This window comes from Phalacrocorax aristotelis, chromosome 6, assembly GCF_949628215.1.
Source record: "Phalacrocorax aristotelis chromosome 6, bGulAri2.1, whole genome shotgun sequence".
Taxonomy (NCBI): Eukaryota; Metazoa; Chordata; class Aves; order Suliformes; family Phalacrocoracidae; genus Phalacrocorax; species Phalacrocorax aristotelis.
Window position 1 is genome coordinate 62,955,186 of NC_134281.1, and position 14,700 is coordinate 62,969,885.

The following is a 14,700-nucleotide window of genomic DNA, read 5'->3' on the forward strand; positions in this document are numbered from 1 at the left end:
CTGTTATTACTGCAACAATCCTCCCTCCCCATCACCCTCAAGCAAATCCAATTAGCTCCCAGGTCTTTCCCACTCCAGTCCCAGAAGGAACTCATTTTTAACCACGGTGCAGGGGTTACTTCAAGGTAGGTCAGCACTGCAGCACACAGTGTAAGTGGTTTTCAGCGAAGTACCACAAGCATCTAAGTTCATCTATACAGTCCAACAGCTGTTCAGTGCTGGCAGAAAAACAATTTGAGAAGGTGGGTTACAAATTTGGCAATTAGCCAGCAGGGCATGGCATGCTGCCACAGCTACCCTGTTATCAGCCTGGCTGGCTTTCAGGGTTCGAAGATAGAGCGTGTTTGCTTTACTGTCACACCTTTGACTGCAAGGTAGGGTCTTACCCTTACCCTACCTTACAGGACGACCCTTGTTTCTTTCTTTTGTGCCTGCTTTCTCTTCCTTCAAATTATGGCTTCTCCTGTTTTCTTTAACCTGGAATAGCCTGAATATGTATCCTTGCCTTATATTGCCCCTTCTTCTGCTTTTATAATATTTTATCTATTAAACAATACAGGTACACGCTATAAAATACTCAGGATTATTTGCATGAAAAAAATTCTGTGCAAAATAAGTTACTTAAGCTTTGTTCAAAATATAGATGTTACCTGTCTACGTAACAATATTTCCAAAACTGGGGGCAGGAGAGGGAGGGCTCATACAGCAACAGATTACATTTTGATTTCCAGGCTCAAAACACCAAATACTAGCTTAGTAACTATTAACCCTGTTTCAGAAATATTCATCAAACAAAAATATGGTAGAATACTTCACCGAATTGAGCACAGATTATCACAATTAGTACGAGTGCATAAATCTTACCTTTCCTTGTAGTTAATAAAAATTTGATATAGGTTCTGATCATTTTTAACAATGGAATCATTGATGTCCTGTGTTAGATTCTTGTGAATTTTCACCAAATCCTTAAAAACAGTAATGAGGAGGGGGAAAGGTTTTTAAAAACAGAATGACTTAAAGCTCTGAATTTAAAAAGAAATTATTTCATGTTAGATCCATTAATTTCAATAAACTGGAAAACAGATCATTTGAGAGTAGAACCTAATTTCAAGGTTTGCCACATCTTCCATATAGCACGACAAGAAAAACTAAACTCCAAGAACTACCTATTAGAGACTAATTTATTCTAGCTTGGAACGTACACTGTTAATTCATCTTCGTTTTATAATGATAATTTTAAAATTAAGCAAGTCAAGGAAATGCTTTAGTGACAAGATAAATTAATGATTCATGTCCCTGAGCTGTGAAAAATTAGTTTTGTACATTACATTGGTCAATTAGTGATGTTCTGGTGCTAAGTTAACTGCAGCCATAATGAGTTTCCCAATACAGCAGGCAACTAACGGCTGAAAGGCAAGAGTATTGCAGAAAGATTTGCTCCCTGAGCGTAGCTGCAACTCACCTTACTTGTTCACTATGATACAAAAATCTCTAAGTGACTATAGGAGATTACATTGGCCTTAATACTGTATGGATGCTGTCAGAGAATTCACAAGAAATTAAGTCTAACCAGGTTAAAAAGCTTTGAAATCAGGATAACTGACTGTAGCGGTGTACAGACCACTGCAGTGAAAAATAGAGGACTGTTCAAGAAAAAAAGGCACTGAAGATGGTTTAATGCAGCATATGATATACAAAAATAATACACAACGCTCAGCTGTGAACTAAATGAAAACATTTCACTTCACACTGATGAAAACTAAGAGTACACACAAGGTCAATCATTACATCACAGATGAGGGAGCGAAAGCTTAGAGCAGATTAAATTCACTTGCTAGCAATTATATGGCCATCCTCAGAATCTTACATTGCAGCAGACGAGGACAGTACTATAGAAATGCTTCCTGATTACCATGTGACAGGAGCACATTCTCAGGAGAGCACATGGACTCAACTAAGCAACACCCCTGAAAAACAGCCTAATGCTAAGGGGACAAAATGTCTTTTGGGGCTTCTATCTCCAATTCCAAGCCAAATTTTAAATTAAACTGATGTTAACATCTTTAGAAGGTAATGCAAGTTCCAGCACTCGAGTATCTCCATCTCTCTTTCCCTCTCTATGTCCATGTATAAGCCCTAGTTCAAAAGCATGCATAGGTGTACACACAAATGCATCTATGTGTGCATACATACATAGACGTACATACAAATGCATATGTATGTACATAATATATACACAGACATACATGTACACAGATACACACACAAATACAGAGCCATACATACATTTTATAGGACAGAACTTTTAAATATGAGCCCTAATGAAAGACTCTCTCTTTAGACTGGTAAATAGTGTGGGGTGGTCATTTTGGGGTTGGGTTTTTTGGTTTGGTTTTGGGCTTTTTGTCTTTTTTTTTTTCCTTAAAAATAAAACGCATTTTGACATCAGCAGATGATTTTGTCCAGCAAGCATCTTTCAGAGTCTATATAAGGAATATAGCATCGTCCTAAAGCATCGATCCTTCACCACAACCCTTTAAACAAAGGCAAATGCATCCTGTTCCGAGAACACCGCGTTTGCTCTCCCCATCACAGTTTGCTGTAGAGCTCTGTGTAACAGCTATTTTTAGTTTTAAACAAGCTTCCACTGCCCTCCAGCCTTCCTGCTGAGGAACTGCCGCAGAGACGAGGTCTGAGCAGACAAAGCGTTTGCACATATTTTTGGCTTAGACAAGCCCTATATTTCTTTCGATGTTTTTGGATGCCTATGAAATATTACTGGAGTCAGAAATAAGCACCATCTTGTAACAGCAGAATACTGAATGCAGATAAAGAAAAGCAAAGTAAAACAACCTAAATATAACAGTGTACTATGTGTCTTCCTAGTTTCAAATACACTGGTTTTGTCCTTTTTACTCCTTTCATCTGATCCCCTTACATTACTTTAATGAGCGGTGAGTAGGCCGACCTCCCACGTTCGTGCTTACAGCGTGTAAACCCTTTTTATACCCCTGCGCAGTGTTTTGTATTGTCTGGCTTTAGGTCTTTCAATGCACGAGTCACTGCGCCTGGGCACACAGAGCCCTAGGAAAGAGGTTTACAGTAACGTCAGTAGGGCACATCAGGGCCTTATTTGCAATAAGAAATATTAATGTAGGACAGAATATACATTTGTTTTCAAAAGCAAAGGGATCTCTAGGGGCAGCTGACATACCTGAAGACGACAAGTAGGTTACTGATATCTGTGGCAGTATTTTGGACTAATATTCAGAGAGAAGGAAATTACAGCAGTTGAGGTTCAGGGTGAAAATATTAATAGTGGAACAAATATGGCAAGGTGTCAGGTATCATAATCAGTGTACCAACTGTTGTCATTCTGCTTCTGTCAAGACGGTGCTGCAACAGCAACTATAACATTCTTACAGACCAGGTGAACTGGTTTTGTCTGGGACAGAGTTAATTTTTTTCATAGTAACTTGTAGGGGTCTGTGTTTTGGATTTGTGCTAAAAACAGTGTTGATAATGCGGAGATGTTTAGTTGTTGCTGAGCAGGGCTTACACCAGTCAAGGACGTTTCAGCCTCCCACACTCTGCCGGGTGCACAAGGGGTTGGGGGGACACGGCCGGGACAATGACCCCCACTTGCCCCCAGGGCTGTCCCACACCACACGGCCTCATGCCCAGCACACGGAGCCGGGGGAGGAGGAGGAAGGGGGGACGCTGGCAGGGATGGCGTTTGCCTTCCCCAGGCACCGTTCGGCGTGATGGAGCCCTGCTGCCCTGGGGATGGCTGAGCCCCGCCTGCCCATGGGGAGGAGGGGATGGATTCCTTGGCTTGCTCCGCTTGTGTGCGCGGCGTTTGCGTTCCCTGTTACCCTGTCTTTGTCTCAGCCCATGAGGTTTCTCACTTTTACCCTTCCCATTCTCTCCCCCGTCCCTCTGGGTGGTGGGAATGAGCAAGTCGCTGTGTGGGGCTGAGTTGCCGGCTGGGGTTAAACCACACCACCAGGTTCCCATATAATAAGAAAATCCCCAACACCTCCTCCTACAGGCCTGAGGGCCTGCAGAACATGCCAGAGATGGCTAAAACAGAGGTGATCTTTTACAGGCAATAAAGGTTTGATGTGGCCCATGGGCTACACTCTGGGGACCCTCTTTACAGAGTGCCTCATAAAAGAACATTCCTTTCATTTGTCTGTGTTGAGAGAGGCTTCAGACCATATCTGACAGCTTCCTTTAAAGTCAGATAAAGTGAAGACATCTGCTGAATACTTACATCAACTAAAAAATATATGTAAATTGTCATACTATTATGATTAGGCCAGAAATATATGGAACAAAGTAATAATCACAGAAACCTTTAAGATTTTCGTCAAATAAAGAGGTCTGCTACATACTTCACAGAGGATTTCCTTACCCTTTCCAGCTCCAGGTTCTGAAACCAAAACTGTGAGTTATCTTAACTTTAAAATGCCTTCAGTGATGACAGAACCAGGGTAGATACAAGGATTTGCAGAGTAGCTATAGAAATCCTAATGAAAGCACCACTCAACATACAGCGGTAGGCAACCTAACAGGCACAACTGTGTACCATCACTAAAATGCCAGCATATATTAGAAGATAACCCATCTTCTATAAGTTATTAGCTTCTATGGGTCAAAGATAGTGAGTGGTTATACACTGGAGTATCTGACATGATAATACTATTTCTCTTATCCTATTCCCTCAAGCAGAAAAAAATTGAAATAGTGTGCACATCCTTTTTTATCAGCTACCCTAATATCTACGTTAGTGCATTGTGCAACACACTTCAAATAACCGTTTTGTGCAGTAACGTACAACACAAAGATATTGTAACCAGCTATGAACCTTATATTTGTTCATTAAATATGCGATTACTTACAGGAATGTTGATGAAAACAGTGTCAAACTCTGATACTGACAGAAACCTTTTCAGCGGCACCATGAAAAACTGCAAGGAAAAAAAATGTATATATACATCCACTATGTCATTATGTTTTCTAGACTGTTATAAAAATACAGAAGTAAAAATTCTATAAATAGTGTCTTACCTTCTCTATTGATTCCAGAGTTTCGGTGTATTTCTCTTCAGTTTGCTTTATTTCAGCAAGACAACAGCTTCTGATGTCATTTTCAGTATGTTTCTGCAATTACAATGGAGTCAAGTTTAAGTCATTAACAGGCACCTAATGGACAACAAATGTATTTATTTGTTTAGAATTAAGCAATTATGATAACTGCTTCCTGAAATTTTCTGAGTACTGCAGCCTCCAAAGATGACAGTAATTACCAGGAATATTTTCATGTTCAATTAGCTGGCGACTTTAAGAGTCGTACTAAAATTCAGCATCAAAGGAATATTACGAAAAGTTAATGCTTCGACATGAAACACTGAACTCTCTGCACATACTTCAGAGGCTGAAATACAGGGTCATGTTTAATTTACATCCAGACTGAGAAATCTTATTTAAAATAGTGAGCAGTTAATAATTTCATTAAACTTATTGCGACTAAATCATGTGAGTAACTTTGCATCACCATAAATATTGGATTCAGTCTAATCCCTGCACTTATTTACAGTTCTTCCCTTTGAGCTCTCAAGGGGAGCTCCCTCTTCAGACACAATATGAGCATGTCCTCAAATCGGGAAGTGCAGTGACCTCCAAGTTCAGCTCTTGCATACGTATGCATGTGTCTTCAATGAGGCCCCGGGATTTGTCCATGTAAACTACCAGACTCATATGAAATGGAAGTAATTGTCAGCACAGGACTCTCTAAAAATAGTTTACAAGCACTCTTCCTGAAGATCAGATTTACAGTGTTACAGCTTCAGTAACTTGCAAATTTGAGCGATTTCAAAAAAAAGAGTAAATACCCGGCAGAATGTATGGAAGCATTCATATCAAGCAAGACTTAAAACACCTGGAGACATAGAGGTCAGCACGGAGACCTGACACACTAACTGCATAGGCCTTTGCAATTAAAAGCAGTAACTGATCCAAAATGTTTTCTCCAAAACCATCAATAAGCAGTGGCTTAGTAAGCAATAGTATTATTTCATCCTTTCTGAAGCCAATTCCTCAGTTTGTAGCATCCTTCAGCATATCCCTGACTGCATCTTACCTTTTTCCCAGTGCAGGGAATCCACATACCGAATGTAACAGACCTGATGACTAGGTGGTACTCAAATACAGCAGGGGTCAGGACTAGACATTTAGTACTGCAGTCCTTTCCATTCAGAAAAAGACTTTTAGCTTTTGCACAAAAGACTTTTTCCTCCGGGAATAGCAAAACTTCTAGACTGAAGTTTTAACTATTAGCACTTAGTACGTCCAACAGCTAGACTCCTTCCACTCCCTCCCTCTGCTACGAAGTCTACCTGATACACCTGCTACGCATTCCACAGCAAGCTGCACTTAAAACTGTCCGCGAGCCACGTATGGCTCCTATGATATTGCTTGGCATCTATGGAGAGTGGGAAATGTATTCCTGCCACCTGAACTACATGCCAAGTTGCAAATCATACAGGCGCATAAAGCTTCATCACCATTCACAGTTCTGTGTGCTGTTTTGATGTATCTCCTTTACCCTTCTCTCTCCATGTGTCCTTGTGACTCTACAAGCAGCTCCTGCAACTGGAACATGGCTTCTCATTCTCATCTACCAGGTGCTGTGTTATCTCAGAAATTGCTCTTTAAAACCCAATTGGTCATTAATTCTCCCACAACAAACATTAAAGTGCCATCAGCTGCAGACAAGCAACCGTTTTGCAAAAATACAGTCTGTCATTATCAATAGAAACGTGCTTTGTGAGCATCATCCAACGATCGGCCTCACCTCAAAATCTATCATTTATTTCCAAATTCTTTGGCGGGGGAAGCAGGCACTGTCACAGTTAACCATAGTTAATTAATCTCAGTAAAGTATTAGATTTTGACATTATTCAGGCTTTTGGTTATTTTTCACCTTTACCCTTATGAGCTCGATACTTGCAGTATTTGCACTGACACAGAAGTCGTCATACCCAGTAAGAGTTGATATCCATTTGCAAAATGTGGGGGTTTGTTGTTCACCAACTCCCATATGAGCAATGCAAACAAAATCCTGCGATTCTGCTTAAAACAATTCACTTCAGTTTTGTGCTCACCTAACCCAAACAGATCATTCACTGACAGAAATGAACATATTAATTTTCTATCTGTACTACAAACTTTTAGAATTTGGGTGCAATAAACCAAAGGAGAGCAGAAATAAGAAATAATGAGCAAATACCCATATAATTGAGAAAAACTGCCTTCGAAGGTCAGCTACTGCTAGAGAAAACTTAGCCAGTTTACTTCACAAGATAGTGACGATAGATCAAGGCTGAGGGAGATGCAAAGCAATTTTGGCTGCTATTAGAGACTCTGAAAAGTATTGGGGTCTTCTAAAAATCTACTTGAAGATTGTCCTGTGCTAGTGGATTTTATACGCAAGGAATACTCAAGCAGGATTCAAATGAAAGAACTGTGCAAAATCGTCCTGTTAGCGTGCAGTGTATTTATAAACCTGAGAGGAAACTATCACAAACCAGAAATAATTATCACATTCAAGAGAGCTGTCACAGCAAAACAATTGTAATATCTCCATTCAGTAGATGTGGAAGAAATATTTTGCTGTACCATGTTTCCAGTTTTCATTTACTTTCTATGAGAAACAAATACAAGTCTGTTCAATCTGAAGTATCTAGGCTAAGATGCAACTAAAATTAGAACGTGAGAGTTCTGATTGCTATATTAATCATTTGCTAGAAACACAGATATACGAGAGTGACTTTTCTGACAGGCAAGAAAGAATCAGAAAAAGTTTACACACTAGCAGCTGCCAGAGATTGCCAACTGTTATGGTTGAAGGGGAAAAAGAAAAGCCAGCCACCCACACTCATTATGTGAAACCCAAAACTTAACGCAATTTGAGTTTCAGTATAAAATGAAAACTCAAAACAAGATCACAGTAAAGGTTTCCTATGATTCAAACACTTTTCTATAACATCCTGCCTGCATGTGAACGCAACCTCGTTAGATATAAAGCAGTGGTTTTTCAACTCAGTTTTTTATTTGGTTTTCATTGAATAGCCTAAACTTTAGGAGCAAAACAAAATTAAGCAAAATGTGAAGAACTAACACAACTTTCTGCTTATCTCACCCTTAATTTACAGGCACTACCTGACGAATTTTGTATTAGCGGAAAAACAGGCTTGAAAACAGCATTGTTAGAACAGCAGAGATTAAAACAAGGCAGTAATCTTCCCAAAGACAAGACAGTGGTAACCTCGCGGAATCACCATAAAAGCAGAGAACACAAATCTCATTAGGTATCTCCTGTGCTTGAAAAGACACACCAGGTGGGAAAAAAAAAATTTTACACTTGTCTTTACACTTCTTCATGTAACTATTTACTGAAAAGTAATTTGGAGAAGTAGAAGCAAGTTTCCAGCTTAAGACAACAAGCAGCATAATACAGCTTCGTGTCAATACAGAGGAAGAAAACAACTGTCCTAAAAAACATATCCTGTCATGGCTGCAGAGTTAGATTTTACAGAATAGAAAACACATCTCTCAGGAAGGACAGACAGGTTCATCAAGGTTTCTCACAATTAACAAGTTAATTTTATTGCCTAATTCAGATTTTTTCCAAGACCATTTTGAAAACTGACCAAGGTACCTTTATACGACAAAGGGAATAAGCTACTTAACGCCATTCTCTGTAAGATGAACCTAATGATCAACAGAAAAATACGTGGTTGAATCAGCAGGAATTTCATTGGTATGAAACAGTTGTCAGTGCCCTTGTTAGATTAATTGTCCAAATTATGGCTGAAACAACACCATTTCATAATATTGTAACTGAATTTTTGAAGTAGGACACTTCGAAGCAGTTAATTTATTTGCTCTTAAAATAGCTGGTAAATCTTACTGTTCATAAATGACAATCTTAACAATTTAAGTAATTATTGTATTTAATTTAAAAATCATTTCTTCTTCCAAAACATTACCATAGTTAACATTCAACCCTTTATAAAAACCACCTCAAAGTCTTACACAGGAGATAACGCACTGCACATGACAGCTCTGGTTGCAACTGCGCATGAGTTAAGTTTCAGTGGAACTAGCTATAAAGAAATAATTTCACAAAGATTAACTTTCAAATATATAACTGCTATTGTTCAAAAATAGCTAGGAACTGGAAAACATACAGGTTGCTGTGCTGCTTCATCTTTCATTAGGTCTTCGTAAACCTCCCCACCTTCATCTTCTCCGTAGACGCAATCATACAGCTCCTCATCTTCATCAACACCGGTTTCACTGACAGGAAAAAGGAAGAGTTTAAAAAGCTGTGCAGCACAGGCAAATTACCATCAGCTCTGCAAGGGACCACTCCTCATACGAAAAGATTGCTACAGTAAACAAACAGATTAATTAATAGAACTATCTACTGAAAAGAACTCAATAAGGGAAATTAAGTCCATTAATTTTCTTTGCTTAATGCATTTAAAATATGATTGTATGAAATCAACACAACACTGAAGACAGTGTGAACTTAGAACCACGCAGGAACTAAACCAGGCACCAAACCCTGCTTGTCAGGACAGTTTTGTCATGAGGGACTGTCCAGCTGCTCTCCTCTCTTCAAACCTTCTCCCACCACATCCAGTGAAGAGGAGCTGCCTCCCATCCCACTGCACTGGGACGTGAGACACTGGTACAGGTGTACTTCCTGCCGAAGGAAAGGATTATCTGGGGTAAAATACACTAAAAATTGCAGAGCCAGCAACTGAGACTCTGCACCTCCACACCATAAGCCAGTACCTTGATCACCTCATGGCAACCCTCAGCTACCCAAAAATGAAAACAGCAATCTTTCAAACTGGAAACCAGACAGTTCAACAAAACAGATCATGCACAAGAAGTGTCCTCCTACTACGCAGACTACAGGAATACCTCAGCATAAAGTCAGTGCTGAACTCTACCGTCAGCTAATTCAGCTTCATCAGAGTCAGTCCTCCTGGAGTTTCGCCTACCTTGCACTAGGACCACATCAAACCCATAATCTCTCTTTCACTCAGATTTCCTAAGGTATGCCTACAAAAGCACTCTAAAAGACATTGAAAGTAGTCCGGTCATAATAACACAGAGGCTTGATCAGATGTGCTGCTAACTTTGAGATTTTTATTGTTGGAAGACATCACCGATATCTATCTTGAGGGTCGGTGCACTAGAAATAGGAAGGACCACCACTTCTGTACGGGGATCGTCAGTACTCAAGAACAGGAGATCAGAAGGTCTCCTGGCAGAGACTAATGACTTCAAAGAAATCAAAATGAATGAGAATTGCTGCCAACACAGACTTCTTGGAAATGCCAGGCAAAACCACTATGTCTATAGTCAGGACTATATAGAGAAACCAAGTGAATTTTTTATCTCTCATTAAATATGTACCATCTTTTTTGTTGTTGTTTTAATTGAGGACATCAGAAGGATAAAGTAAGCAAGCATTAGAAGTTTCAATAGACGGAATGATTAAAACAAAAAATATTTGGGGGATTCAACAGAAGCCAGGAATTGCTTACATCCCGTCCTTTTCCAACAGATACCATGCCCCAGGAGAGCTAGAAAGCTCAGGTACTCCAGTTAGTCTAACATACATTTCAGCTTGCATAAGTGATGATGGTGTGCTGACATTTCACATTAAACACCAGCAGCTGTGTCAGGTGCAGCACAGACACACTCCATTTTACCACCTACGCTCCAGGGAACAAAAGCTGGCAAGAAGGCAGAGTACAGATAGAAACATGGAACTACTACAGCTCTTTCTGACAGAAAGCCTTAAATTCATTCTAAATTCCTTAGATACCATTTAAACTCAGGGACAATTAGATTAATTTTTGTCAGATACACTTACTAATTAAGATAAGCTAACAAAATGTGGGCTGTCTGCATCATTCACTGGCACTTTTGTTCCTTATGATGAGAGTACTTCTTGAATTGCTTCCCCCACAATTGAAACAGCAGGTAACTATGACATTTCGGTGAATAATACTTGTATCTTATGCAAGAGGTACGAATCTCAATTTCTTTGGTATGATTTGTTAGCTTTCTTTAAAATGAGAGACACTCTCCCAGCACTGAATTTGTATACCCACTTCAGAACTGACAGAAATATTATTTTCAAACTGCGCTAATGCCACCACACCTAAGAGATGAGGACATCTCCTGTAGCCCACATGGGTCTCCGAGGAGACCGCAACTCTTGCCTTCTGCACGTTCAGCTCACAGAGCGAAAAGCAGAGGCAGCTGCTACGCGCCTGGGAGAGAGCCAGTCGGCTGCTGGAGACAGGAGGAACTTTGCGGGGAAGGGGATAAGTGAAGTGATGCCAGCCGTGGTGGGGTTTCCCTTCTTTGTGGGCAGTGAAGAAAGAAATCCACAGTGTGAACAGCAGCTACTTCACCACATCGCAGCAAGCGCCATACGATGTGGCCGGAGCCAAGGCAGAGCCAGGTGGGTGCTAGTGAGGTGAGTGATGGGAACTCTGAGCTTTGGGACAGCAAGCTGTCATCCTAGCTCTTGTCCAGCACAATTCCTACTGGATCGTGAGAGGTCCTAGCCACAGGATACAAGAGAAGTTCTTCCTGACAGTTTTTTTGTGGCCAGATGTATTTATTTCACCAGTCTGCAAAATAAAGCTGCAATCTACCATTCAATACTATACAGGATGTCCACGACTATCTTACTTGTACCTCAAAGCCAATGTAGGAATTGGCAATAACTCATAATCCTGCAGACACTTATGAGAGAGGCAAATGCACTCATAGGAAGAATTTTGTCAACTTTAGGGAAACAAACCACTTGAATTATGATCCAAACATGCATTTTCTTTGAAAGTTCAAGACAATTTCCTTGGGTCCCTTACAACTGATACTGTAATTCTATGAAAGCATTCTCACAGTACAGACAGATAATTGTAGAATGTATTCATTATTTACTTTGCTACCAGCACCCTCTACAGAACATGCTTCCTAACATATATAAATGTATTATGAACATTCAGATAAGCTTTCATAATTAATTCTTCCTGATCAGCACAATGGCTGACAAAATCTTTTTAAATCAAATAAATATCCCATTCTCATTAAAACTATGTGTTCTATAACATCATATAAACAGTAGCATGCAACTGAAAGCCAAAAATCATTAATTTAACTAAAGATTTACAACATACTCTATTAAATCAGGAAGACCTTTGTAGACATCTTCATCATCAACACTTTCTTCTGTAGGGAAGGGCCTGTAGAAAAAGAAATAGCATGAATTATAGATAGCACTAGTCTAGTCACATAGTGGGTTTTTATTTGGTTTCCAGAATTTTCAGTTTACTGTATGTTAATGCGTTTTTATGTTCCCCTCTTTCTCCGATGAACAGTATACATGTATTTAGGCTTCTATATATTAATTGATACTTAATAAAAAACTCTACTGGATGGGGTTGTTATAAAGCACCGCTAATTCACATCATTGTCAGCTTTTCAACTGAGAATATTAACCACTCTTTTTAGCACATGACACACATTACAGGAATTCATGGCTAGGCAATTTTGGCTGTGTTTTAAAAACATAATCCATTCATATATAAGACAAGACTGCTGAATCAAACCATTCAAAAAGATGGAGAACATGGAAGCATGAAGTCTTTCACCTTCACTCACAGCCCACAATTACAGTTCATGAGGTTAGGTTTGGTTGGGGTTTTTTGGTTTCTTCTTGAAAATGAATCTCTCACAAACTTGGCCGTTTTGCTGATTTTCAGAAGGGAGAAAGAAGAGAAAAGCCATTTATCTTTACACAGATCAGCGCTGCATCAGCCTGACTTACAATCCGTGTGTCACAATTATCACACAAATTCTGTAATACTAACTGCCCGCTTGTTCACCTCGTGTTTCAGCACAAGTAGTAAACATAGTCCAGATACTTCACTAAGTGTACCAGAGGTAGAAGACACTCTGCAGAGCTCCTCAGAGGTCCAGAGCCTTGGCTAGCTCTCCACTGGACAATCTGGTTCACAACCAGAGTTCTTACTGGGGGACACTGCCTGAACGGCCTTTAACAACTTTTCCAAGGAGCATCGTGCAAGAGGCCTTATTCCCACCATTCACTAGGGCAATAACATACCTTATTCCTGTGCCTATTGCGATAGGAGTGTGAGAAAGCTTTGAAAGTGTTTCTATCACCTGGAGAAGAAAGAAACAGAAAGTATGATTAGTCATAGAACAGATGCAATAAAACATTTAGTTCTCTATTGTTTAATATCAGCAACACCATTTCACATCAAATGACACAAACAGGCGCAGAATCTGGCTGTGCCAAACACTGAGTGCGCTGAACTTCACGCATTTCCCACGAGCTGGTCTTCAGCGATTTTGTACTGGGGGATGTGATGGGAGCACAGAGAGGAAAAGGGAAATCTCTTATTTACAAGTTTTAGCACAAGTAAAAGCCAATTTAAATGGATTTCAAACTAGGTCATAGACGCTACAAATTTGACATTCAATTTGCAGTTGTACCTGGATGTAACTGTAATCAAATTGAATCACAGAATCACAGAATCACAGAATCACAGAATCACAGAATCACAGAATCACAGAATCACAGAATCACAGAATCACAGAATCACAGAATCACAGAATCACAGAATCACAGAATCACAGAATCACAGAATCACAGAATCACAGAATCACAGAATCACAGAATCACAGAATCACAGAATCACAGAATCACAGAATCACAGAATCACAGAATCACAGAATCACAGAATCGTTAAGGTTCGAAGAGACCCTTAAGATCATTGAGTCCAACCACTAACCTATCACTGCCAAGTCCACCACTAAACCATATCCTCAAGCACCACGTCTACCCTTTTAAATACCTCCAGGGATGGAGACTCCAGCACCTCTCTGGGCAGCCTGTGCCAGTGCCTGACAACCCTTTCGGTGAAGAAGTTTTTCCTAATATCCAACCTAAACCTCCCCTGACGCAGCTTGAGGCCACCTCCTCTCGTCCTGTCACTGGTGACTTGGGAGCAGAGACCAACCCCCCCCTCACTCCAGCCCCTCTCAGGCAGCTGCAGAGAGCGAGAAGGGCTCCCCTCAGCCCCCCCTTCTCCAGGCTAAACCCCCCCAGCTCCCTCAGCCGCTCCCGAGCACACTTGTGCTCCAGACCCTGCCCCAGCTCCGCTGCCCTTCTCTGGACACGCTCCAGAGAAGTCTTACAGACTGCACTGAATGCTTTTTTTATTGTAAGTCCAGAAAGAAAATCCGAAGTATTAATTTGAGCTTTTCCAAGCACTGGCCAGAAGAGGGAGCCAAATCCAAATCAGCACGAAGCCACCTTTTCAGGACTGGCTTGCAAAGGAAAGGTAATCTCTTATTAGCCGAACAGTTAAATAAGCTGCACATTTGAGCCCATAAGCTCTGCTTATTTTTAGAAGAAGGCAGCAGTCTGGAAGATCTCATTCTAAGAAAATACTTCCTATAAGCTTTCAAGGTTATATAGTAAGAGGGGGAGAACATTACAGAGGGTAGAATACATGTACATGTGGTCACATACATGGAGTTATTTTGCTGTCAGCTGTAATAACACAAGAC

At 40.3% G+C, this 14,700-nt stretch overlaps 1 protein-coding gene across 1 annotated transcript in view; it reads right to left on the reverse strand.

Annotated features, from left to right (window-relative positions):
• The window catches only part of VAV3 (vav guanine nucleotide exchange factor 3), a 172,309-nt gene that overhangs the window by 93,930 nt on the left and 63,679 nt on the right, over positions 1–14,700 (reverse strand). The window contains exons 3-8 of the mRNA XM_075098276.1: positions 13,229–13,287; positions 12,282–12,347; positions 9,258–9,366; positions 5,074–5,166; positions 4,905–4,973; positions 865–965 (exon numbers count right to left, since the gene is read on the reverse strand). Coding sequence (XP_074954377.1) covers positions 865–965; positions 4,905–4,973; positions 5,074–5,166; positions 9,258–9,366; positions 12,282–12,347; positions 13,229–13,287 — 497 coding nt within the window. The remainder of the gene's footprint in view (positions 1–864; positions 966–4,904; positions 4,974–5,073; positions 5,167–9,257; positions 9,367–12,281; positions 12,348–13,228; positions 13,288–14,700) is intronic.